Below are 27402 nucleotides of genomic sequence, written 5' to 3' on the forward strand. Positions count from 1 at the left end.
AGACACCTACTGTTTAGCAAAAGTTGCAGTGGGAGCAAAAGTCTTTTTAGTCTGTTCTTGGTGTTACAAGATACACACTTAAGGTTGTAGCAATTGCCTCAGTTTTTTTCAACTGTTCTCTGCTTGATCATCATACTGTAAAAAAAAAAAAAAAAACAAAAACACTCAGGGTTTTGAAATGTGATAACCATCATACCGATCCAAGAAACTTCAGACAGATGCATTCTTGCTTTGTTTGTTTACTTTGTTCCAGTAGTATTTGTCTTTAGAAAGTTAATAATTCTAAACAAAGAATATATGGAAAGAGTTATGATAATACCTTGTTTGGCCCAATTTGTACAGATGTATTGCAGCTCACCTTAGTTTTTATTTAGTATGGTAGAGTAATATCTCGTTACTAGGAACTGTCTTGTAAATCTGAGCTAGTTTTATTATAAAGCTCAGACTCCTTACTCAGATATCATTGCTGATATTTTTAATTCCTAATTGCTCTGCCATTTCTACTGTTTGCATTTGCAGACAGTTTATTCTTGAGAAAAAACATTCCATCAATTAAATCCGTGATATGAGCTGATTATTTGGATGTAATCCGCAAGATAAATTCTGAAAGACTGTGGAATCTCTTAAAATGGTCATTCATCATTTTGAGGAAAATTTTTAGAAACCCTGTGTAATTACAGGATAATTGTATAATTGCGCGTCTTAATTATTATATTTCTTACTTAACAAGTTATATATATTTGCACTAGTTATGCTACCAAAATTTTAATTACTAAATTATAGTTGCATGTCGGGGAGACTAATCTGCCGCCTGAAAACAAGTTTGTAGCTTGTATTCTGCAAGCAAAGTTTTGTTAAAATTAAACATAGTTTGGAAAAATCTTGTATACTATTGTGGTGTTCTCAGGTTGAACAGAAATAACAAATGGTTGTCTGAGAGAAGTATTCATATTTCTATAGCTGAAGACAGAATAGGGATATACCAGCAGATGGAATAATAGAAAGAATTTAATGGGCTGGTTTGCTGTTTAATTATTATAGCAAAGAATAAAGAAAACCAGTTTTTACAACAAGTCATCTATAACTACTGTTGATACCCACATCACACAGTCCTTCACTCTCACCTCTAGTATTTCAGTATCCCATCTGGACTGTCATTATTTTATTTTATTTTTTCTTAATATATATGGCACTTGCTCATTTAATCACTGTGGAGAATGCTCCCAGCCTTTGTCATATCAGTCAATAGTGAGTGTCAGCTTTGACTTAGCTTTCTTTCTAAATCGTGTTATTTGGCTGTCTTGCTAAAGAAACAACCTTTCTTTTTCTGTCTTTCTACACAATTTTCATCTTTGGCTCAGGCTCCCATCTTTCTGTATTTTCTGTTACAGTTTCTTGTCTAGCCTTGACAAAATCATTTTTGCCTGTTTATATCCATTTAGAATGTGGTGACAAAGATGGTTTTCTTAGGTGTATGTCTTTCCAGTATTATCCTTCTACTGCTTTCCCTTTCCCAATTTTTTTTCTACATTTAAGGTGCTTTTCTTTTTCATAAGATCCTTTCAGGTTGGTTTGTTGCAGACAACAGTCCAGGATGGAAAGGTTTCTGAATTTAAATTGTAGTTTAAGATTCATAGCTTGCTTTTAGGGCTTTTATATGGGGTTTGGGGTTTTTTTTGTTTTCTTATCAATTGTGCCGTGTAGCTCAAAATACAAGGTACTAAGAAGATAATTTAATCCTCCTACATATTTTTTCATCAGTTACCCTTAATAATGAATGTAGTCAAACTGACACCTTAAAGCAAAAGCAAAACCAATTTCTCCAATATGATAATATAACAGTCATACTTCTTTGTACTGTCACTTTACCTTTGGTTTCAAAACAAAACAGTTCTTGGGTGTTTTTCTATAAAGCTTAAAAACCTCCATCATTGCAGTCTCCCTATGCATTTTGCCACGTGGTCCATGACCTTATACTAGGAAAGTTATTTTTTCATGTATATGAATCTACCTTCTTGCAATCCTGAATTTATTACATTATTAGTAGAAGATTAAAATTTACATGGTTTCTTACTGTCTTTGAAGGCCTGCATGTCATTCTTTCCCTCTGTGTCTTTCACTCTGAGTCACCAATGTGGTGTGTGAGGAAGTTGTTATAGGAGGAACCAAATTCATTTCACCACAGTTCAGTGTGCTCCCAGAGCACAGGATGGGTCAGGCTGGAAGGGACCACAGTGGGTCATCTGCTCCAAGCTCCCTGCTCAAGGAGGGTCATCCTAGAATGATGCCCTCTTGGTGAATTCATCAGTTGTTCCATAGCACACAACTTCCACTGCTTTTTATAAGAACCAACGGTGAAAGGCTGGAGAAAGCCCTCATGGGGGTAGTTTTACAAATGTCAGTCCATACCCTTGAACAGGGTTTTGATAAACCAGAATTCTCTCAGGAGGGGAGATGGGAGTTTAACAAAATAATTCAGAGTTGGCAAAACCCAGCAACCTCTTCCAAAAGGACAGCTTTAGAGCTGTGAAAGCTTGATTTGTCTGCACTTGCCAGAGTTAGATTGCCTATGTGCTTCTTGCTGTAACTTAATGGGGTTTTTCAAAGCTTTGCATTCTTAGCTTTTTGCTCTTCAGTATCTTAATCAGGCTCTTTGTGGAGTGCTGGAAGGAATATGTCTATTGGAAAGAGATTCCCCATCTGTAATTATTTCTGAAGATGATCAGCTGTGGTTTTAATCCATTTTATATACTATGTGGTGTATTGATTTTTGACTAATGATAACTTTTAATAGACCTGTCATGGAGTATCAAGTCATATTCTTTAGAGAATTCTTTAGGCTTAGCTGTACTTCATAACCTCTATATGATGCAGCAAGTGTAGTCACCTTAAAACAGTTGTGTTATCTCAGTTGATGAGACTTAAGACATTCGTCCAAGCATGTCAGGAGGATCATTGTCACAGATCTGTTTGTTACCTAAGAGATGGGGTCTTGCTCCAAAACCAAACAATAAGCCTCACTTTTTTTTCCCCACAAACACCATTAGGTTTCAGTAACACTGTGTCTGATGGTGTGTTTGCTCAATTTGTTTGATTAACACCTAAGAGAATTCAGAGTCGGATAAAGGAGAGTTTTATTTTTTCCAGAGAGATGTATATGTGTTCTGTGAGAATAGGAGACTTCTGAGTAGGGGAAGTAAACAAATGGTCAGTTTTATTTATCCTTCAGTTTCACTGAATGGATGTAGACAAGTGATATGTCCTGATAGTGAGATTCTTGGTCACAGTTTCCATGGATGAATTCGTGGTCCTTCCTGTACAGTCATTGCTAAGAGCTGCTTACTCTTTGTTTCTGAAAATGTATTTTTCTTTCAGTTCCTAACCTAGAGCCTATTTTCACTCTGGTACATGAGTGTATGTTTATGGAACGTGTTTTCTGACACCAATTCTTAAATGTCTCATTTTGTGGTAAAGATGTTTTTACAACTTTGAGTGGTTAAGTAGTTATCTGATTATTATCAAGAAAACTTTAAAGGATCTGAGAAAAAAAATAACCATTTGTTCTTAAGTATTTCCTCTTATGACTACTGACATTTTAGTTTGTTTCTATGATTGCATGTTCCAGTTTTCAACTGAAATATTTTTGTCTAATAATAATCTTCTGTTCATAAGAAATATGACATAGTTTACATCTAAATACATACTTTCAGAAAAAGGAATCTTCCTTTTTAGAGAACATCTACAAAGACATATATACACACCTTATGCACAAACATCTTAATTTCTTTTTTCTTTTTTACAGTTAACTGAGGTAACATCCTAATATATGAAACAATAAAAATCTCAATATATGAGATTGTTGTTAAATTCGCAAATTTTTGCCAAAGCCATGTTTTGTGGAGGATACAAATCTGAAATAGAGTGTTAGAAAAGCATTGTGAGACTCTTCAGATACATTGTGCTTTAATTTATAATGTATAATCTATACATACTGTATAAACTATATAAAGAATCAAGCAATCATGTCTTTCAGTGTTATCTATTGCCATCATTCCCCATGCATTGAGGCTCTCACTATAGCTATTACTATAAAACGTTCCCTAAGTACATAAAGGCTCTAATCGTTAAGATTTTTATTACCAGCCACACATACAGAGCTGCAAATTGCCTTGTTTCAGATTTATTATGTATTACTCTAGAAATTCTATAAAGATCAAAAGAACTGATTACAATGTTGACCTTTGCATTAACTCATCTGAATTTAAATTCAAGTGTTTGATTTGGGAAAATAAGTCCATTTATCATAGGTCTGCTACTGAGGGGATTGTGCGGCCCTGATTGGGAGTGCTGAGACCAAATTTATTTATTGAGCATGGGCTTGAAAATTGTTTGTAGGACAAGAGGAACGAAAGTTTGACCTGCCATTGTGTTGCACCCAGGGAACAATGTGGCAGCTGCCCTTTTCAAATATCTAGCAGTTTGTTTTCGCTGAACAGCAAACAGATATTTATAGTTTAAATACATTTAACTGCTTCAAAAAAAAGGAAGCCAATAAGCCTTTTCTCCTCATGAAAGAATTGATTGTTAAATACAAATACTACAGTCTAACTATGTGGAAGGGAATGTGACATGCTAGATCTTGGCATTTCCTTTTTCAAGTCCTTTTGAAGTTTGCTGTCCTGGAAATATAAATATTTATGAGTGTACATTTTAGAATCGACTCCTCAGCTAGCCGAAGGATGGTAGCTTTATCAATTAATTAATTGTAGCTCATTTAATGTGCATATCTATATCAGCTGAAAGGCCAGTCCCTTCAGAAAAGTAAATAAGTGAAAGAAATTAGAACTAACAAAGCTGGAAATTCTGTATCCACACAGACTCTCTGTAGTAGTGTTCACTTTCTGAAGTGAACTTCTAAATGTGGGGATTTTGTCAAAGAACTGCAACTTACACATTAAAAGGTTGGAGTTGGCAGTTTGGTGGGATTAGTCTGAGGTACTCATGTGTGAGAAACATAATTTACTACTTAAAGATATCTCCCCTCTGGTTTGGAAAAAAATTGTTATATTCAATATAAACTTAAAGTAATTAAATTTTGATAAAATGCAAGTCCTTACTCATTCGTCAGATAGTGACAGCAGGTGTACAAACAGGGTGCCATGATGCACGAGATTGTCTGTAAAACAAGACATTTGTTGTTTGCATGCTTGCATTTTTACTCAAGAGCTGATAAAAGCATTGATGCCACAGTGATAATGCCAGTACATTTATTACTGTTTAATTTGGGGTTTTTTTAGTTTAATCTTAAGGGAAATGTGTATTATAATCATTTCACCAGAAAATGCTTTAGTTGAAACTTCAGTATGTCAGGAATATGTTGATATCCCACCTTTCTCCTCAAACTATTCAGTTAAAAGGAGAGACAAGTGGAGATGAAATACCATTTCTGGCATGAAAAGAGGCTTATCTTGGTATGTGAACTGCAACACTTTAGTCTAAAGTCACTCCAGAGAGCCAGTAGGAAAGGAAAATTAATATTTGTTACCCTCCTAAAATGATACATCCAGATCTGTTTAAGATGCCTAACAAAGTCTGTGTTAGGAAATTATCGTTCAATGGAGGCATTTTTATTTATGGATCTGAGTCATAAGGCTGAGAAATTAAGTACATTTAGTGGAATTGCATTTTTTATTTATTAGGAACAATCCAGCATTTAAGATACGTATATCATACGTTAACTAAAAGTGACACTAGTGCTTAGGGTTCCTAGGGCTTCCCACTTTCAAGCACTTTAAAGTTTACCCACCCTATAATTGTGTTGCTGCATGGCATCTTTAAAACTTCATGTTGTGAACTTCAGATTTTTGCTAGAAGAGCTGAATTTGAGTGATGATCCAATAATAGATGAGGATTGCTGTAATGCATGCAAAGGGCTGTAAGGTCTGTACGTACATCCTGTCCTAACCAGCCTTGAGTTTTATGGTTTCTGAAGTCAGCAAACTTTAAAAACATTTGTGAGGGGTATTGTCTCATCTCCAGTGTTTATTCTCTTTTAGACACCTAATGAAAACCTGAGTGCTCTATTAAAATAAATGGCTGCAGCCTTGGGGAAATTAGCGGGCTTTTTGTTTGACGTTTGCTAGGTCTTTTTAGTCTACTGCACTGCATGTTATTTGCACCATGGTCTGCAGGTTTACATTTGTGCTATGTGAGGAAATGTATTCCAAAGTTGAAAGGAAAGTGCTCGATTGTATTAGGGGTAAGATTTCATCTGCTCAAAAGCTGATAGACATTTATTTAATAAGGATTCCTGAAGGACTCTGCAAACTTGAACTTTTAGGAGCTTCTTTTCCAGAATTGCTAAACTGGGAGGCAGTGGGAAACTAACTTATCCCAAGTGTCCACTTTCTTTACTGAGGCCCCGTATTTGTAATGTTTTACTTAATTTCATCAGTAGGAACTTTGTAACTCAGCCATAGATCTCTCACAGTATTTTATCTGGTTTAAAAAAATAAGTATCTTTTAATAGAAAGCAAAGCCTTTTGAGAAGGATGCAAAAAAGGTTGTTTATTTCTGTATTGATCAGAATCCTAAAGCACTTCTGGGAGAAAATATTGTTCATACAGAGAAGAGTACTCTTTTGTCATGAAGGCATTCATTGGTTGACTCTGTCAGATGAGGGAGAACACTGAAATGTTTGGCTTTTAAAAGTGGCTCCTTCATTTAAACTGCAGTGGTTTCCAAGCATAGTTTGAAAACCTGTGTTACTACAAATGTACCTACAGAGTCAGAACAGAATCCCTTGGTCCTCCTGACCCTTGGTCTTTTAAATTGTAAAATGGTAAGCTTGTTGGCATGGTGAAGAAAACATACTCCAGTTGCCTGAGGATGTTCTGGAAGGATGTCATGTGTCAGTCTTAATGTAATCAAGGGTTTTTTCCCCTCTATTCTCTGTTTCTGTGTTTACCATTTGACTAAACCTTGAAGATAGAATTCTTCCTAAATATTTTTAAATGGCAGAAATAGCACAAATATTCAGGTTTAACAAACCACAATGCTACAGAATTATTGAATCAGCCCAGAGCACTGCATTGTGTGATTTATTTATTATGCCTTTCAGTAGATATGTTTTTAACATAGTGAACTATAGTCTTACCTAAAGATGAATTAAGCCTATTCAAAGAATTCCAGGGGCATGGAAGAAGCCCACTATAAAAAAGAGGATTTTTTTCATCACAGTAGAATGGTGCTGTAATGATGGATTATACAAAATTATAGGAAAAAATATCGGAGTTCTTAAGGTAGGATAAAAATGGAAAATGTATGCTTGCTAATTTAGCCACAAAATGTCTCTTGAATAGTTTTATATGAAAGCTTCTGTAGGTGATAGGCTTTCACTTTGAATCAAAGAAAACAGTAGTACAATCCCCATATCTATGATAGAAGTAAGTAGGTATTTGGTTGGAGCAGGAGCTTCCAGAGGTGGTCTCTCAGATCTGCAAGTAAAAGCAGGAAATAACTCTGAATTCCTGTAGTAGGCTGAAGGCAAATACATTTCTGGAAAGGTTTCATGGTAATAGTAATTTACCCTGTACCAGAGATCAACTATTTAGCTGTGTAAGGAGATGAGGCATATATTTCTAATGGTGTCTTTAAAAAGAAAACGGAGGATTTCTTTGTGTTCCAAGTTAGATGAATATGAAATTTTCAGGGTTCAGGATATTTCATCATGTTTGAACCTCTTTTAGTTGATGTTATGGATGATAAGCTAGGTAAATTATGTATATCTGCATCCCTCAATTTAAGAATTGGAATGATGGTTTAATTTTTTTTTTTCCCCTGAAGATTGTTGTGTGTGAATGTTGCTTTTCCAGGAAGGTGCCATGAACCATGTGACTAATGCCATATTTTCCCCCACCCCACGGAACAGGCACTCCCTCACTATGCACCATCTTTTGATGGGCAGATGACCTCTAATTTAGTAGTAAGATGTTTGATTCTTAATGAATATGAACAGCTTTGATAACTTTCTAGAATTTTCTGTAAGTTTTCCTTTTTTTTCATTCAGTATTTTCCTCAGTACATGGCTATATGCCTGAAGAACTTGAAAAAGTTCCCAAGTACTTCATGGCACTTATGGCACCTTTTCAGTGAACATCTTTTTCTTGCCAACAGCATTCTGCTTAATTAATATAACACTGTATTTTTATTATTTTTAAAATAGTTTATAAAATGTCAAAGTTTATTTTGTTTTGTGCTGCTTAAATATTTGTGGGTCATAATGCCAAATTCAGATTACTGTTTCCCTAAATTTTTCTTCTTGGCAGTCTACACAATTTAATGCTATTGGGCATATGATACATACAACAGAGTTTTCTGCCAATATATACAATTCAGTGAATGCTACCATCAAATGTAATTTCATAAGAGATTCAGCCAAAGTTGTGGATGTGCCTGGGTTTTTTTTCTCTTGAATTGAGCTGTTTATAAATTCTTCTTAAACTCAGAGTTCTTCTAACTCTTTATAAATGTTACGGTTTCCAGTTAGTTTTGTGGAATGCAATATTTATACGATTGGTGTCCAGTTAGTGAGTGAATAGGTGAGCTTTATCTTGACCATCAATTTGATATTTTTTATTTGGAGAAATCTGAGCATCATATCAATAGTTTGGAGCATACCATGTTTTCTAGTGTTAATCCTGCCTGCAAACTAAACCAGGCTTAATAATGTGCCAAGTTACCTCGATTCAGCCTTTATTCTGCTGTTTAAACTTTTGGTTGTTTGATAAGAAATGGAATAGTCTATCAACATAGTATTGCTTCATTAGCTAAATTAAAGATATCGATGCTAAAAGTTGCATTTAGTAAGCAAACATCACATGTATGCTTTGGCAGCAAATGAAATGAAAACTTAATAACTCACTTCAAAAATTTTGTACCACAACCAACTTGAATGGCAAGTGGTGGATTCAGTAAGGCTTTGTGTTGGTGCTATTTACTCAGCCATCTTGGGGATGGTAGAGAACATGAATCTGATTATAATGACCTGATGTTTTTGACCCTTGAACAAAGCAGAGAGATTCAAAGAATTCCTCAAGCATCATTTAAAATGATTATTTTAAATAATTATTGTTATCTTTAGACAGTATATTAGTTTTTATCTTACTGACGATTTCTGTGTAGGTGTTCTTTTCCACATACTGTCATTTTTCGTAGTAATATTTGCACACTAAATTCATTCTGGCTAGTTTTCCTATTCCTTCCCTCCCAAACTAAAATCAAATATGTATTCCAGCATCCCATAGGAGAATGCATATTTTTTGTACTGATGGTAAAAATACTTCCCCTTGACTGAAAGTGAAGTTTGCATCATGGAGATAATCAGATTATACCATGAATAGTCTATGAAAGCCTCTGGACATGTATAAATTTCAAGCAGCAGGGCTGTCCCTCATAAATAGCTGCTGAACACAATGTACTTCCATTTTCCTGTCTTGGATGTTGTTTTGGTGAGTCATGTCATACTGCTTTACAAGTTGTAATTTTTAAGGACAATTTGTCTTTATTAGGGACTAAGTTAGCTTGAGGTGTTTCTGTCATAACATGCCCATAAAAACATCAAATGTTGGGGTTTGGTTCAAGATCTTCTCTGTGTAAAGACTCTCTCTTTGGTTTCTCTGATTTATTTTTTTTTTCATCCCTTAACAATAGAAAATATAATCTTCTAACTCCTCAAGAGCAATTTAGGTTTTCCTAGGTTTTGCTAGGAGTTGATGATAACCAAAGGCCAGAATTCTGTGATATATGATGTCTGCCCTGAGGTGGGTAGAAAGGCAGCCCTCTCCAGGACCTGGCAAAATGTGCTTTACATCTTTGTGTCTGAAAAATAGTGTCATTCTCTGTGCCCTGCAACACATTAAACACTTGCAACAAAGAGAAAAATGTTATTTACTTGATCCTCAGGACCCAACAAGCCAGGTACTCCTTTTGTTCTTGTTTCTACAGTGATGTTTTGTAAGTAGAAGATACGGTTTTGGTTGGAAGGTATTTCTTGTACCTGGTCAGGAATTTCAGAAGCCTGAGGCAACTAATGTGTTGTAGAGTTACCAAAACCTATTCTCATGGATCTGGCCAGAAAAGTAAAATTGATGCTGCCAGAGTCATCGGGAAGAGAGAATTGTCTTTCCCTCATCTAATTTCCAGGAATAGAAGAGCCTGTAAATGACAACAGTGCCCTGATTTCTGTCCTGCAGCAGAGGCAGCCTCTGTCCTCACTCACACAGACACACATCTAGGGACTACTTAAACTCTGTTTTCTGTACATTGTTTTAAATTTTCTAGGAGACCAAAAGTTTTTCACATACTGAACACAACTTTATGACAGAAACGCTCCAAAACTCCATTTCCTTGCACAAAACCAGCAATGCTGCTTCATCCTGCTGGAGGAGAGGATAGCAAATAGAAGCAGCTCTGCTCCTGGAGCACAGGCTTCCCTTCCTTTGTGAATTAATATTTTGGAATAGTTATCACTGTAATGCATTAAAAGTTTAAATTACTGTAAGGAACTCGGCTCTCTTAAGATCATACTGTGATGTTTTCCATCATCCAGGGCTTGATACCATGCAAAGAGAACTTCAGAACACTCTTACCGATAAGGAGGGATTTGAGAGTAAGACTATACAGTTTAGTCTTTAAATCAAAGTTGATGATGACTTTGCACAATCCATCCATGACTTTAGCCATCAGTAGGACAGATCTTTGGGATCTGCATTATGTTAGAAATTAGGAAATGCAGTGCAACCTTATTCAAGTGTTGATACCTTGTATGGCACTGCTGTTAAACCTAAAAAGCTTGAGAGTTTATTTTAAAATGTATGAGTGGAATTCCCACTTTTGATTCTTTTTTCCTATTAGAACCTCCTGGTTTCCATTTCTTCTATAGCAGAAGTTATGAATATTTATATTTGAAGACAACGTAATGGAAAAGCTAGAGAATGTCTTGCTAAGAAGAATTATATTTATTGTAACATGTTTTAAACTATGTTTTATTTGTCATTTTGCTTGGTGAGAAAATTTGAAAATATATCTTAAGTCTGAATTTAGCTTGACCTTAAAAATGCCCAATGAAAAGTTGATTTCTGAGCTTCTGTGTTCTTCTCCTGTTCATCTCTACTGGCATTAACAATCTGAAACAATGGTTATAGTTATATGTTAGAAGCTCAGATGGCAGAAGTGGCAAATACAGAAGGATTTCTAAAATTTGTTCATGTAAGCTTGTAGTGTGAAGCATTTATGTACAGATCAGTTCAAAATAGTGAACTGATAATGAGATATGATAATGAGAAATGTCATCCACATACAACAGTGAAACTGCCCATGTTTGTGACTGAGGCTCCCCTACAGCCTTCTTCCTGTTGTTTTCCCACTGTCATGAGCCCTTCTGGTGAGAATTTCACTTGAAATGAAGAAAAATAGTTTTGTGGGCACTAATTATTTAAATGTCATCTAACCTGAAGGGCAAAAGGTCATGCTTCTATTTTTGCAGTTCAAACGTGTAACTTTCACAGCATCTGTTATTGATCAAACTGTATGTATTTTATTCCAAATCTTAGCAAAGTGTAACCTTTTCATCCACAATCTTCAGAACTGTTTTCTTCACATGGGAAATTTTTAATACTGCTATCAGCATTCTCATGTGCTCAGTCTTCTTATCATGTTTTTCCCCTGATAATAGTTCGGGTACTGCCTGGTTTTTGTTGTCCAGGCTGTAATACATCTCATTGGGTGCCCTTTGGCAAAAACAAAAGGTATTAAGTTTTTCATGCAAATGAACCTTCAACAGTTCAAGACTTTTAAATCCATGCAGGACTGTAGGTGTTATGACAGGAAACCATTTGGTGGCTGAGGGGAAGAGGAGAATTATCCTAGCAGGTCTGTTAGGGGTCAGTAATCCTCACTGTGGTATGGAGAAGATGGGATCTCACTGTTCTTCTGTTTGCTACAAGTCCTTTTTCTGGAACACTGTGGGCTTCAGTGCAAAACAGGCAGTGAGGCATTCTGTTTAATTGCAGTGATTGGCCATTTGATTTCCATTTCATTCATAAGCCAAAATCCTTTGTCTTTTTTGTAAATAAAAAGGCATTCCCTGCAGGCTGCATTCCCACCAGTATTTTTCATCCGTTTTCTGATGATAGAATCTAACATTAATACATCTATGTCTGAATATGTTCATAAGTGTATAGATTAATGGAACTCATGTCAGCATGTTTAAAGTGAGTTTTAATGTGTAAGTAGAATGGAAAAACTTTAAAGCAAATTATTTGGCTCAAAGCTCCATTTATATGGTGTATGTTTCAAGCTAATAATCAGGGCTTGCTGTGGGTCAGCATGTCATATCCCAGTGGTGTCTAGTGAGATGGAGGGTTATCTTCTATGGCAGCTAGATAACCCTGTGAACAATTTGGAGCAGAGGAGATAATGGGACTGAATTCTGAAATGAGGTGGAACTCTGAGATGGGGCACAATTCAGAACAGGAGCTGGAAATATCAGGAAATACAGGGCTGCATGTGAGCACCATGCAGCTGCTCATGAAGGCAATTACCTTTTGGCATCAGTAGTCACTTGTGTTTGACTATAATCCTTGATATCCTGTAATTTAAATGTGGGGGAATGGCAAATCAGGTACATATTCCTAGGAAAAAGAAAAGTGAAGTTAAAAAAACCACTTCCTTGCTACTGGCTCTATCTTTATTTGTCTTTTTTTTTTTTTAAATTTTGATACAGAGATTGCACAATAATCTAATAAGTATATTTGCCATGTTTTGGACTGCTTTTCTCTAAGCTGTGTTGTTCACAATTATTGTGGTCTTTAAAAAAGTTAGAGTTTGTTCTCCTTTTATTCTTCACAAAATATAACTTTTATGTGCTTGGAGGAAATTGTAGGTCATCTTTGTGGTAATAGACACATTTTCATCCTTCTGATTTTAATTTTTTTTTTTTATTTCTCTGTATTTTACTGATTTTAATTTTATGTATAAGGAAAAGGTCAAACCTATTTTACATCTATGAAGAGAATGGTTATGTAGTCTCTGGTTTCATATGTTTCAGATGATGCAGCAAGCTTTCTATTTGTGCATCTAAATCAAACAGTTGATACTGCAATTGAAGTAATTCTGTTCAAAATATGTAATTTATATGAACAGATTATACACTACTTGAGTTTCAAGTTTGTGTCTACCTTAAGAGCTAGCAAAGTACATCCTGCTGAATTCCACTGCCATTTTGGAAACTGGACTGCTGCATGTGTCTATTTGCAGCATGTATTGGACACGTTTGGGAGCAGTGGTATTAAAGGCATTTTTCCTGCTGCCCGTTGTATCACCCACCTTGTGTTTGCCGTTCGTTTTTAGCCCCAGCCTAAGTGAATGATGTAGCAGTGCTGAACATGTTCCTTCTGTTCCATTTCTCCCCACACTAAAGGGTAACCTCAGCTGTGACTCGGAGCAGGAGCTTGGTGACTCCTGTAGCCTTGGGTCAGCCAGCAGAGGCCACTCACAGCTTGCGGCTGACGCCGGGCGCCACTTGGAGCTGGGGGTTTGTTGCGTGCTTGGGGTTTGAATCCACACCCAGCCAGCTCAGGCTGCCATGAACTGGCTTTGTACAACCTGCAAAGGGCTCTGCTAGGAGCAGTTCTGCTCCAATACGGGAATGAATTAAATAATGACGTTTTTCTGTTTCCTCTAATAAGTCCCACGGCAGCAGGAATAAAGATCACCTTCTGTACTTCAAGCAGACTCAAAGCAAATGCTTTGATGACAGCCGTTGTTGTTGGTACAATCTTTACTGTCATTATATTATATTACTTTAACAAAGTACGGAAATACTGTTACAGAACCCTTATGGAGGAAGGGAAAGGAGGATCTTAAGTGTTTTTTCCAAATGTAGCCAGCATCTCGCAGATCAAGGCTAGTTGCCTAATTGCTGCTCCGCTACTTCCTCCTCCCTGTATTCCTGTTTGGGTAACTTATTTATGATTTTACAAGGTAAAACATTATTTCAACATTGTAGATTATTCTTAGCTAATAAGGGTACAGTCCCAACACTACTGAAATCAAAATCCTGTTGATTTAGTGAAGATTTCAACTACGAATAAGTTTTATATCTAAACGGACAGCTAGAGTATCACCATAAAGATTTTATATATGTATATATATATATGTTTATATCTATATTTATGCAGCATATTATTGCAGCATTTAATTAGTGGCTCCATTTCCCAAATTAGGTAAATCTGGTTTACTTAAGATTAAATTTATTAAATACTAGCTATTTACAGAGTACTGAAGTTACAAACTTCTGGCCATTGTTTTGTTTCACAGCTGCCCTGAATATTTCCCCTTTCCTGATGTAAAATATTGAAATAATGGTGCTGTCTATTGTATTTTTGCAGCCAGGAGAATCTTACATTTGCCTTTTTAGAAGGAGTTGAATTAATTTGAATATTAAAAACTACAAATTTCTGGTTTATATTTTCTTCTTGAGACTTATAAGTCAGTCCATTTTTTGCAGTGTTGTGAGCTATTATTGGAGGCATAGTGCCACACAGTAATATTTCATATTAAATATTAGGAATCTCAGAAGAAACTTCCCTACTGACTTCCTTGCAGATGGGAGACTTAAAATTCTCAGTTTACCATTGCCTGCCCCATAGACCAGTTTCTTCTGTTACATTATATATTAGTATTATTTCCTCTAATAGCTCCTCCAGTGTTACTGTATTGCACACCTAAAGACAGCAGGAATGCACTAATATAGATCATTACAGTGCATCATTAAACTTACTCTGCCTATTCTATAGTGTGTAAAAACTGGTCCATTTGACAAGGATTCACAACCAAACATGGTGTGTGATATTTTCTCCTAATGTTACAATTTAAAACAAACAGAAAACATTTCTATTTTCAAAAAATTACTTTTTTTGTTTTAAGCTTACATTTATTTAACTTCAAATTCAGATTTTGTCTTAAAGGTAGCAGACAAAAACTGTGAAATAGCAAAAATTTACAAAGAAATTCTGTTCTTTGCTTTTATATGTGGGATTTAAATTTCCCATTTTTCTCTGAAGTAGCTAGGTTCAATAGTAGAGTTTTCTTCTTTTAGTCTCTAATATTGTCATGGTATTCCTTTCCATCTGTTAATCATTCAGTTGAAAGCTATCTATCAAGAGATAGAGGCAGTTTGATCAGTTGTGTGAAAAGAAATGTAGAGAAAACTCTTAACAGTGTGTTAAATCACTGGAGAGACTGGGGAGCTGGGACATATTCTGTCATGCCAAGAAACTTACTAATTCTTACTTTTCTTTTTCTTTTTTTTTTTTTTTAATGTGTAAGAGAAAACAGTAAAACATGTACAGGGAGGTACCTATTTGCTTTAGGATAAAAATCCATGTCTTTTGAACTATTTTTCTTTTTCTTTTCTTTTTTTTTTCTTTCCCTGTCACTCGCATGTATTTTGTAAACAGAATGGCAATGATCCATTGATTTTTGCAACACTGTGCTAGTAAGAGGCTAATTTTAAAGAAATATGACTAGGGTAGCAAGAAACTGGTATAGAAATACTCTGCCAGTGAGCCATATCTTCATGGAGACTTTGTAGAGTTTGACTGAGCATCACTTAAAGGTAATCTGTACATTAAAGAGATGCTTCTCTGGAATGGTCAGTTTGGGCCCTTCAGCAAGAGTGTGCTTTCAGAGGGAATAACAGTGTAATGGTAATGTCAAGGATTATAGCACTGTTCCAGTAATGTACACTGTGAAAGCTATTTTCGTTTTCATCATTTTCTATATTGCTCCAAGTCAAATGTGCATCTATATTTTTTAAAGATGTATTTTAAATCCAGAACCTTGTTTAGTGTATGTACTTCCCAAGGCTCCTAGTGGAGAAGGGGTAAAAAATGAGTAATACTAAATAGGTGCCGAAAATAGTAAGGTATTGCTTTTAATCAGTGCAATAAAATGGGGAGAACAGGTTTTACTGTATTTTTTCCCTTGATGTAGTTTGATTTAATTTCCTATAAAGTGACAGTTGCAGATCTGTGAATTATGAATTTGACATTGCCATGCTGTAATTTCCTGCAAAATCCCATTCCCCGGGATTTGAATTTAGTTGCATTTCATTTTGGAAAACAACTTCTGTGCAGAAATCCTGCCTGAGAAAATTTGGTTTGCTATGGAACTTTTTAAGCTGTAGTTGATCATACCAGTTAATTTACAGAGCAGACAAAGCAACCTGTTCTTTCATTTAGGACAGCAGCTAGCTTATTTGTGTAATTAGTGTCCAGCAGAATTTTACTGAAATTTTACTGGTTTTACTCTGCTATGAATGTGACATATTGTGACAACTAAGCTAAGCTTTCAAGTACTTTTATAATTATTTATATGACTTTTTAAAGCACATCATAGACTCATTTAGATTAGAAAGGACATGTAAGAAAGATCAAGCCCAGCCATAAACCCAGCACTGCCAAGTCCACCAAATCATGGCAAGGAAATAACATCCTGTAAAACATGAGCTCAGTAATATCTTTTCATTGCCCATGCTGTGGAGTGCTTGGCATAAAATCTAATTCAAAATGCAAAAATACCACTTTCAGTGTTTAAAACCTATTTAATCTGTAATAAACTTACTTTTTAAGTAATGGAAAATATATCTCAGGAACAGTTATGAATAGGACATAGTCTATGTTTTTTCAAAAATATTGTGCCCTACGATAAACATAAATTATGAACAGGGAGTGTATTTGCTCACTTGGCTGTGTGGTAACATGGGAAAAAATAAGGGACAAGAATGGATGAGCATGCATATTAGGGTTGTTTATACTATTTAAAATACTAAGAAGTTATTGATTCTTGAAAACATCCATACTTGAGAGCTTTGCATCATAGATGTCTTTAAAAATAATTCATGACTTTTCCTGGGCTATTCAGTAACTGAACATTAAAATATACTTCAAATGAAAAGTAAGCAGAATTATTAAGTGCAGTGTAACATTTTTGTTGTGCATTAATGTTTTGCAGATTTTTCTTGGTGCCTGGTAGTAACTTTTTCTTTAAACTACAGCACATGTAAATTAAAATAGCACTTTCATATTTAATTAGGAGATGCATAAATTGATTATTTTTTTATTTCTCCAGTCTTTGACACCGTTTAGCCTGTTCATATAAAGTAAGTGGTGGTGTTCAAGCACCCTGTGACTGAGCTGTGGGCACTTTGCTCCCTGTCCCTCAGTGGTGTGAGCCTCTCGGAAGGGGGGATGATCTCGCAGGGTCCAGCACTGGTGCAGCCTCCCCCCCAGTGCTGGGTGCAGTTCTGGGCTCCACAGTTGAAGGAGGACATGAAGGTCCTTGAACATGTCCAGAGGAGAGAGCAAGGCTGTTGACAGCCCTGGAAGGCATGTCCTGTGAGCTGTGGCTGAGGGCTCCAGGCCTGTCTGCACTAGAGGAAAGGGGACTGAGGGGTGACCTCTTACAGCTTCCTGAGGAGGGGAATATTGATGGCCTGATCTCTTATCCCTGGGACCCAGTGATACCATGTGTGGGAATGGTGCAGAGCTGCTCAAGGGGAGGTACACACTGGACATCAGGAAGCATTTCTTTACCAAGGGTGTGTTCAAACACCAAAGCTGGATTCTGAGAGACTTGGCTGATGCCCCAAATCTGTTGGTGGTTTTGGACAATTAACAATGTGCCCCTTTGTGCCCTTAACAATTGCACTCTAAACTGGTCAGCCGAGAATTGGTCAAGATGTTCACTGTAGGTTCCTTCCAGCCAAAATGGTCTATTTTCTATTATTTGCATTTTAAAATGACAGTTGAGGTGCTTAATATTATTTTAGCCAGAGTGAAGTCCTCTGACTGTCTTGTCCTTTTTGTGTTTATTCCCACCATCTTTCCTTGCGTCACTTCTGAAGTTTGTCACGTGTAATATCTTGCAGGGGAGGATCAGGTTGCATATTAGGAAAAATTTCCTCACTGGTGGTGGTTAAGAATTAGAGCAGGCTGCCCAGGAAAATGGTGGAATTGCCATCCTGGGAGGTGTTCAAAGAATGAAACGTGCCACTTCTTGACAGAGGCTTAGTGGGCATGGTGGTACTCAGTTGAAGGTTGGACTTGATGGTCCTGGGGGCCTTTTCCAACTGTGATTTTGGGCAGCAGTAGATGGTGTTGTGTTTTCTGAGGCAGAACCCCTTAGTGTTGAGTACTTTTTCTTTTTTCCATATCCATGAGTTTAGGTCATAATTTTGCAGGCAAAGAAATTTTTGCAAATCAGGAATACTTTGTCTCTGATTTGAAGTACCTGTGTCTCAGGGATTCTATGAACAGGATGCAGCCATCACTTTGTCTTCTTATTCAAGCAGTGGTGAAAGGACTTGTAGCCAGAAGAGAATAAAAGTTTCAAAAATGACCCTGAACTTTATTAATATTGAATATTTTTGTAATGGTGAGGTAGCAGATGAAGTTGGGCAATGAGGTTTGGTTTCGTTTTTTATACCCTCGGTATGTTTTGCAAACAGGAATTAATTTGCATTAACATATTGGGAATCTTAGAGTAATTAGCAGCAAGTTTTATGCAAAGGTCTGTATGTGTGTACCTTGTGAGTTTAGTTTTACAGACATTCTGTGGCTGTGTGGTAGCTGAAGCCATCTGGGGTGTGCAGGAGAAACCTGAACACTGTGATCACTTGTAACTGTATTCCAAGCAAGTTCATATTCTCATAAAAAATTGGTGGAAAAACCTACTTCTGTGCTTTCTATATTATTTTAAAACTGGCAATTTATCAAGTGAATTTTCTTGAAATTTCCATGCTTATTAAATTTCAGATTATGTATTTTGAGTAAGCTGGAAACTTAAACTTGTTTCCATAAGTATGGCTGCAGGTAAACAACCAATTTTAGTCCAGAAAATAGCTTTTGCTTCTGTCAACATGTTGTTTATTTTCTCCCTGAGATAAAAAGTTCAGTTTTCTGATATTTGTACCAAGATAAAGTCTGTAAACAAGATTAATATAGTGTGGAAAAGGTTGTCAGCAGCCCTGGCAAAGGAAATAAGTTGCCTGTACACAGAACATACTGTAAACTGAATAAAAGTGTCAGGTCCACCATGAGATAATGTGATCATGAACCTCTAACAAAGCATGACATAGGCACAGTCCGCTTTTCTTATAGCCACAGTGTAGAAAATGGATTACTATATTCCAGGGATACCCACTGGAATAGCATGAAAACCTCATTTTGAGATTAATGCAGGATATAACTCTCAAGAGCTGAGCTGCATGCTTACCTGTAGTTTTAAAGTAAGAGTTTAGTTATTAATCTTAAAATTTGGAAATTACATATTAAAATACTGGTTTATATATCCAGGTCTGTCTTTGTGAATGACCATTTCTCAGTTTTAGTATTAGATGAGCTATGACATTGAAACAGTGGCATTTCGTCAGTGTTTTATTATCATCCCATGGCTGTGTAAGGTCTTGATCAGTCTAGTAAAACAGTAAATTCCAAAAGGGAATAAAGCAGCAGGTGCTGTTCTCCTATGTAGCTGTCGTGATTTCCTCTACTATGATTTGTATGGTTGCATAGATTTTCAGAGGTAAGGTATTACCAATGCTTTTTTATCCCCCTCAGCCAGAAAAGTGACAGCACTTTATTGTTTCTCAATTCAGCCCAGAGTGACATCATTCTTCAGGTCAAAGAAGCAGATTTTGGTCAAATACTTTAACCATGTGGAACTCTCAAATTATTCAGTGAGCATTCTTTGAAAGTCTTCCAGACTTGGAGCTCTGACTGCCCTGCCTTTTCTCCATTACAACACCAGATTAATAGGGAGGTTTTACTTAAAGAGTTGAGCTCATTGTTCTTGTAATAATGAGTGGGCTGCTTTTATCCATGAATCTCCAGTTTATGTACTTCTGGCAAGCTTGAGCCATATAAATGTATTACCATTGAGTTTTTGTGGTCTCCTGTCAAATCTGCAAGAACATCTGACTTCATTCCCTCCTCTGGTCATCTCCTGACCGTAAAATTATCTCCAAGGAATGGAAAATTTGCTGCTTCATTCTTTCCATCAGGAATAGTTTGCCTGCTACTCTAGTTCCTTGAGCATGTGTATCATGAGTTGTCTCTTATTCTTCTGCTTTTATTTATCTACATATGCACGTGAATTAAGCATTTTGCAAAAATAAAAGCAAAGCTGTTTGAATCGTTTCTTGAGCAATATCAGTATGTCATCACCTGCAAAAGTCTGCACGTGCTCTTGTGCATTCTGAAGATCATTCTTCAGCTGAGTATAGCACATATTTCAGGTTACAGTATGTATAAAACACTAGACAAGGACTACAGTGCATTTGGTAAAAATAATTTACCTTTGCTTTCTATCCCGTGTACACTTGAATTTCAAAAGCTTTGTGTTGGGAGGGTTGTTTTTTTAATAAATGTATTGCTGTATGAGCCATGTTGGCTATGATTTTCAAAACATCTAACTTTCCTTTTTTTGCAGGTAAAATGGACTTTACAGAAAAGTAGCCTAGGTCCTTGAAATCTGTAAATGACTTTATGTCTGATGTCCAATCAAAATTGTTCATAAAGGGTTTTCCTTAATCTCATATAGCGCTTCCTGCACTCAGACTTTACTGAAAAATTGCAGATATTGCTGATTGCATTTACTGTATCTAGTATACTGTCTCTATTTTGTATTTAATGTTTTTGATGTATTTTCTTAGTAAGCAATCATTTTGTGCATATGCTGCCCCATTATTCAAAGACTTCTTTTTTCCTTCATGTTTCCATTAGATAACTTCAGGACCAGGAGGTAGCAGGAAAACAGTTCACTTGTCCCAGGATTCTCTTCACCATGAGTAAGTATCAGTGATGGGAATTACAATTTTTTTTGTTATTATTAGCTTTACAATGGTACCTCTGCCCCAAAGCCACATTTTACAACTGCACAAACATCTCTTGTAACCTCAGCTCAGTTATGTGATGGTCTTTATTTAGTAAGAGTACTTACAATCCTTTTTACTTAATTTTTTGTTTCTTAAGGAAACATGAAAATCAGTGCTTTGTAAGTATGTTTTTATTAACTTCCTAAATATCCTTTCCTAAAACACAAACTTGTTTAAGGCTGGATAGCAAAAATGGGATGTATGAAAATACATAAGCATCACATCTTCTAGTCTTTCATGTGAGGAATAAGTTTATCATACTTTTCACAAAAAGATATTGAATTCATTGTTTAAATACCTGTAAATAGGGAGTGTAATTCACTTTGTTTAGTTACTTTAGTGTGTCATTATTGTAAACAATTCTCTTCAGCTGACAACACTTAACAGCATTATTTATTGGTTACATCTTTTGAATACTTTGAAGATTACATTTCCTTTATTTTTCAAATCAAAACTCTAAAACACAGACATACATGATGAGGAAATAGGATATTTGGAGGTACATTTATGTGTTCTAACTGCTGCTAAATATATCATCCACAGTTTAAAACAAAACTTGCCAAAGCAGAGATACTACAGACATCAGCTCCTCAGTACCAACTTTTACACCACTGATCCACCTCTGTTTCATCTCATAACTTGATAAAGTGTGTGTAAATTCAAGAGGTTTTGATTTCATAAGTTATTTGTACCATAACTTTTTATTACCAAGTAATAATTCAGCTGGGCTTTACTTTTGCTTATTTAAAAAAAAAAAAAAGCAGACAAATAATATTGTAATTAAGGGAATGGGCAAAAAGTTTAAAATGAGTGTGATGTATCACTTTCCCATTTAAAAAAGTCTTATTCTCTTTGAAGTGTTTTTAATATCTAAATATGAGGTGTATTCCAATTACTTTGATGTACTTTTTCACTAGAAATATGTTTTTACTGATCATTTAGTCTGTAATCAACTGGTTTGGCACAATCCACAAGAGTTTATGTGGAGGATGCCCCAGTTTGCTGCTCCTCCTTGAGCATTTGCTGTTCACACTGATCAGAGACAAGAGAAACATCTATGTAGAATTTAAATCTAACACATTATATTCTGATTTTCATCAGCCCCTGGACAATTCTGACCTTATTTGTTGAATCACTTGCAAATGTGATGTTTTTACTTTCCATCCACTACCAGCATCAAAGTTGTGTGTATATAGAATCTCCCAATTTTCACCAGATTTTGAGCTATTGAATGCAATTGATGAATGTTTTGTGTCCAAAATATATAGATGTATACTTTGTCTCAAGGTATACTTTTGACTTCATTGCTGTAATTCCTTTTTTATTTCCAACTCCTTTTCCTTAATCACCATAAAAGTAGAAAAAGCAGTATGGATGTTCTGGTGACAGCTGGTCTTTTATGCAAGAATTAGAGGGTTGACTGTTCATTATCAAACTCTGAAAAGCTGAGTGACAAAAAGCCACAAAATTTTTAGATTTGTGACTTGAAAATAAAAGAGATTTAAACCAGACAATTCCATGGAATTGGAATCTTCTCAGTATACTAATTAAAGTAAAAATTTAAGTGTCATTATATGGCTGCTTAGAGGAGAAAATTGGACTAAATGATACTGAATGGAACTGTTTCAGAAGAAGCATGGCTAGGTTAAGCTGTAATCTTTGGTTACACTTCTAGAGGAACATGCAAGCGTAATAGCAGATTGTGGGGATGTTCTTTCCTGTGCAATATTGTGATGGATGGAATTATTTTATACTTTGTTTAAAAGCTATTGCTTACTTAACCCAAATAGTACATAGATGCTACATGTAACTTGAAATCCCCCTTGTTGTATGGGGTTTTTTTCTGTCTTTTCATTTTGCAAGTGTGCAGGTTTGTATGATGCTTGCTACAGCTCCATTCAAATGGTAATTCAGTTCTTTGAGACCAGTGTGTATGTGAACCAGTATTATGCTTTTACTGCTGTTGAGGGAAGAGGCACATTATGGCAGCCCTGTGTGTCAAAATCTTACTCCAAATTTCCATCTCTGTGAAATAAGGCTGCCAGTAGTCACAGTTTTGCAGTTGTATGGAAATACGAAGCCACTGGGTTTTCAGACTTAGCATTTCGCTTTAGATTCAATCTCAGACCTCAGTTTGTGAAATAATACATTAACAGGTAGCAGGTAGTCCAAACTACTTGAAAGTCTTTTCAGCTATAATCATTAATAAGTACCACTTCAGTACTAAATATGGAATTACTCTAATTTATGGCATGTGCATTGTAGTATATTAAAATACCATCATTTACGTATTATTTTAGCTTGTTTTACAAAATATTATTACCTGCAAAGCCAGCAGCTATTCAGAAGTGAAATCGGTGATGCATTCTTTCACAACTGTTACAAACTTAGGGAGTTCAATAAAAATAGCCCATTAAAATAAACCATTGCCAAAGGCTGTGTTTTCCTGGCAGGCAATAAAATACCCAAAAGCACGCACAGACTGGTCATATGACAGCATGTGCTTTGTTAGTTATATTGTTAAAACTGTCTTTTCTTTTTCTCCCACAGTCACTGGTTTAGCCCTGGGGCTAGGAAGGAACATAGCCAGGTAAGAACTGCTTTGATCAAGAACAGTTTACTTGAGATCTATAAAGAACTTTAACTACCTCTACTGCAGAGGTAGTGGGCTAATATTTTAAGAAATTTCAACAAAGGAGGTATAATTTCATATCTTCTTGGGAGCAAACATACAGCAGTGCATTTCCAAAATTCTCTTAATTAAAACTCTTTAATTTGTCACTTAATTTCACTTAAATATTCTTGAGGTTTTAACATTCAAGTGAAAATTCTGATTTTTTTTTTTTATAATTTTGTCAATGGTGGTATCTCCAAATGTTACCTTTTCAAAATGCTGGAAAGCAAAACATTTTGCTGCGAAAATCAACAAACACAGAACGAGTTACACAAGTGGAGAGGCTTCAACAGGAAGATCTTCAGTTCCATTTTTCTGCATTTCATTGGTTACAATGACTACAGCAGAAAAACAGGAGCTGTTAAATCTCCATCGTGGTGCAGATATTGGTGAAAATACCTTATTAGTTTGTCTGCTGAGCCCCCACAGTGCAGTCCCTGGGAGATCCAAGCCTAGAGATGTAGTTGCAGGAATGTGAAGCTGTATTTATTATTTGAGTGGTAGCATAGCACTTAGTTCTTTAGCTTGTCTTCAGAGATGGAGGAATACCTTTATGAATGGTAGAATGGTCTAAACAGAACTTACTGTCCAAAACTATAAAATGTGAAAATAAATCTGGTTTCATTTCACAAATGTGTAGTTAACTTCACCTATTCAGTTAAAGTAGCTGAATATATCATCAATGCATTGAAATTTAACACAAACGTTCCATTTCTTTAAGTTGGAAAAAATCTATATAACAGTTGATTTCCTTAGATCTGTCCCAGTTTGCTGGTACTTTTGCAGATGTAAATAAATTTGAAACTTCAAAAGGAAGTAAAATCTGAAGAGTCCTTGGAAGGTTAATTTTAGGATTATCCATCATGAATACTTGTAGCTCCAGTAAGTCATCGTTTAAAACTTTCCTGTTCCCTCCCCTTTCTTTTGAACTCCAGAGCAAGCAATGCTGCTTCTCCAAAACTGCCAGAGTAGATAAAACATAGTAGTTTTAGCTGTAAATTGTGAGATTCCAGCATGTTACAATAAGTTGACTGACACTTAAACTCTAAGTAGACAGCTTTATATAATTCATATTTAACAGTCATTATTTTGAAATAATTTTCCTAGTTGAAGAAACACCTAAAAATAATTAGATTACTATGAGTTTGAGTAATTTTTTAAATCTTGATCGTGTCATGTAATGGGGTTAATTGAAGTTGTACTGTTTACTTCCTTAAAAGATTCTAAGCTGAAAAATAAGGAAATTCCCAAATGAGAAGTAACTTAATGTATATCGTACATGCCAGCACTGATTTTCAGCCTGGAAGATGAGAAATGTCTGCCTAGCTGGTATAGAATGAATTAATCAATTTTTTTCAGATAATAGTAAATTTTAGGTAATTTTGTATTTTACATGGATTTTTTCATCTTTCCTAAGAGCTGTGTTGTCAGAGGTTGTTGGAAGTTAACTGAATTTGTAACTTACAGATTAATAAGGACTTGTGAACTAGAGCTGATGTTATGAGTTATAGATGTTATTGGTGCATAAGGGGGTTGAGCTTTTTGGTAAGACAGAAGAAAAGAAATGGTGTAATGGTGGTGTAATGTAATTTTGACAACCAATGAAATTCTCACTAAATTTATTTAAGTTATAAACTATTTTACTGCATCTGAGAACAAGATAGTTGAAATGACAGGAAGCATTCCTTGTACAGGAAGGAAGCTGTAGAAAGTGGGGGAAAACTGTTCAGTTTTTCAGACTGGTAGCAGTTTTTGGAGTCTGTGCTCACTTAAACCATGAAGGTGAGTGGCCGAGTTGGCCGAGTCTTGAAGTTGATCATTTCCTAACTTCCATGGGATTTTGAAGTGTCTTCCTGTGAATATTAGGTCAATTTATCTCTACTTTATTTCTCAACAGTCTTTCATTCTGTTTTTTCTTCAATATATGAGCCATTTCAAACATTTGTGGAGGTTTTATACTGTCCAGTTTTAATTTTTTTAGTATAGTATTCTGATGGTTGTTTTTTACTTAGTGCACCTGACTCATCTGACAAACATCATAATGCTGGAAATAGACTTTAGAATGTTGGAGATAGTCTGAATGAAAAGTCTTACTTGTCTAAAAATAAAGGACAGCTTGTTTCAGAAACTGAGTCATCATTTCAGTTAAACAAATCCTTCACTACTCCTACTTCCTCACTATTACAGGAAACTTTAATACTGTGTTTTTGTTTATTCTGCAGCTTGCAAATTACTAAAGCTCCTGGGGCTCAGAAGAATTTATAACTGTTTCATAACTGCTTAGACACAACTGCTAACTTGATTAGTTTTTTGTAAATTAAGTGTCCTCCAACACTTCTAATTATACAACTTCAAAAATTTGAATTGAAATTGTGAAAATCATAAAATTTTACACATAAGTTTATTGTGAAATTGTGAATTGCATAACTTTCTATTATGCTTTGAAAATGCTTTGATTCTTACAATTTCAATTATTTAGGCATTTTAAATTAGTGGATATATATATTTTTGCATATATATATTTACATATTAACTATTATTGTAAAATTCTATTAATATTCATCTCAAAAGTCATGGGTGAAAGCCATTGACAGATTACTCAAGAGAGGAAATAACTGCATTGTCCATATAGCAATTCTAAAGAGCAAATAAAGGCATTGTTCGTGAGAGTCTTCTGAATTTTTATTTTTTAACAGCTTCAACTCCTGCGAGACAACCGCTCAGACAGGGGACACAAGAAGAACAGCTCTGTAAAAACAGCCAGCAGGTAACCTAATGTGGTATTTGCATTTAGTACAGTTTAGGAATTTATTGATTCCTTAAATCTTTATGTAAAATTTACACTATTCTTTGGGGGTATTTTCAAAGGTCTGGGATTTTTTGTGACTTACTTTCATGAATTTTTTGCATGGCATAATTTTTGCCTTATATATGAGTATTAGACCTTTTTTGTTGACTATGCAACTGCACTTTTATCCAACTTAATCTCTTTAGAACATCAGAACTAAATGGATGCCAAAGTAAGGTTTGTGCTTCTGGCATGTAAGTTAAGCACTGGAAATATATAAAATTCTATTATGCATATCTGAAATCAAGAGGATAATTTAAATGCTATAATACTTATTTTGTTCTTGTATTTTGACAATAAACATTTCATTGTGAAGACTTAATAAAAACAAATCGAATTCTATTCTCCATCTTCTTTCCTTCCTCTCAAAAGACAAAAATTTCAAGACTGAACTTGCTAGTCTAGGAGTCTGTTTCTAGAAGGGTTTTTTTATGTACAAGTCACCTGCTGAATCTATTCTACCAAATAATTATTTTAATTCTAGTTTTTCTCAAATGAGAATCTACAGAAATGCTTGTCTTGCTATGCACAACACCTTACAGAATTTTTATGTTGTCCTGTAAAGATGACAATGTGCTATCAAATCACTTTCATCAAAAAGTTTTAATAAATTTATATCCGTATGTAATTCTGTGGTACCACTTGAGAAAATTTCCTGTCAGGCAGTTGAATTTCAGTATATATGTGGTGACCCAGACCACAGTTTTTAATATTTTTAGGTACTTACCTTGATGATTACCTGGAAAAGTATGCCAATATTTTTTTAATACATATATTAAATAAGAACCTGTTTCATTGTATGCTAGTTCTGGTTACATGCTCTCAAACATAGGTTACAGAAGTGTCAGTCATTTATCTATAGAAATTTTGATTATCTTTGTG

At 35.3% G+C, this 27402-nt stretch overlaps 1 protein-coding gene across 1 annotated transcript in view; it reads left to right on the forward strand.

The window, feature by feature from the left end:
* The window catches only part of GPATCH2 (G-patch domain containing 2), a 119069-nt gene that overhangs the window by 63285 nt on the left and 28382 nt on the right, over nt 1-27402 (forward strand). Inside the window, exons 6-8 of the mRNA XM_059468549.1 lie at nt 20847-20911; nt 23549-23588; nt 26369-26439. Coding sequence (XP_059324532.1) covers nt 20847-20911; nt 23549-23588; nt 26369-26439 — 176 coding nt within the window. The remainder of the gene's footprint in view (nt 1-20846; nt 20912-23548; nt 23589-26368; nt 26440-27402) is intronic.

Source organism: Ammospiza nelsoni, chromosome 3 (genome assembly GCF_027579445.1).
Source record: "Ammospiza nelsoni isolate bAmmNel1 chromosome 3, bAmmNel1.pri, whole genome shotgun sequence".
Classification (NCBI taxonomy): domain Eukaryota; kingdom Metazoa; phylum Chordata; class Aves; order Passeriformes; family Passerellidae; genus Ammospiza; species Ammospiza nelsoni.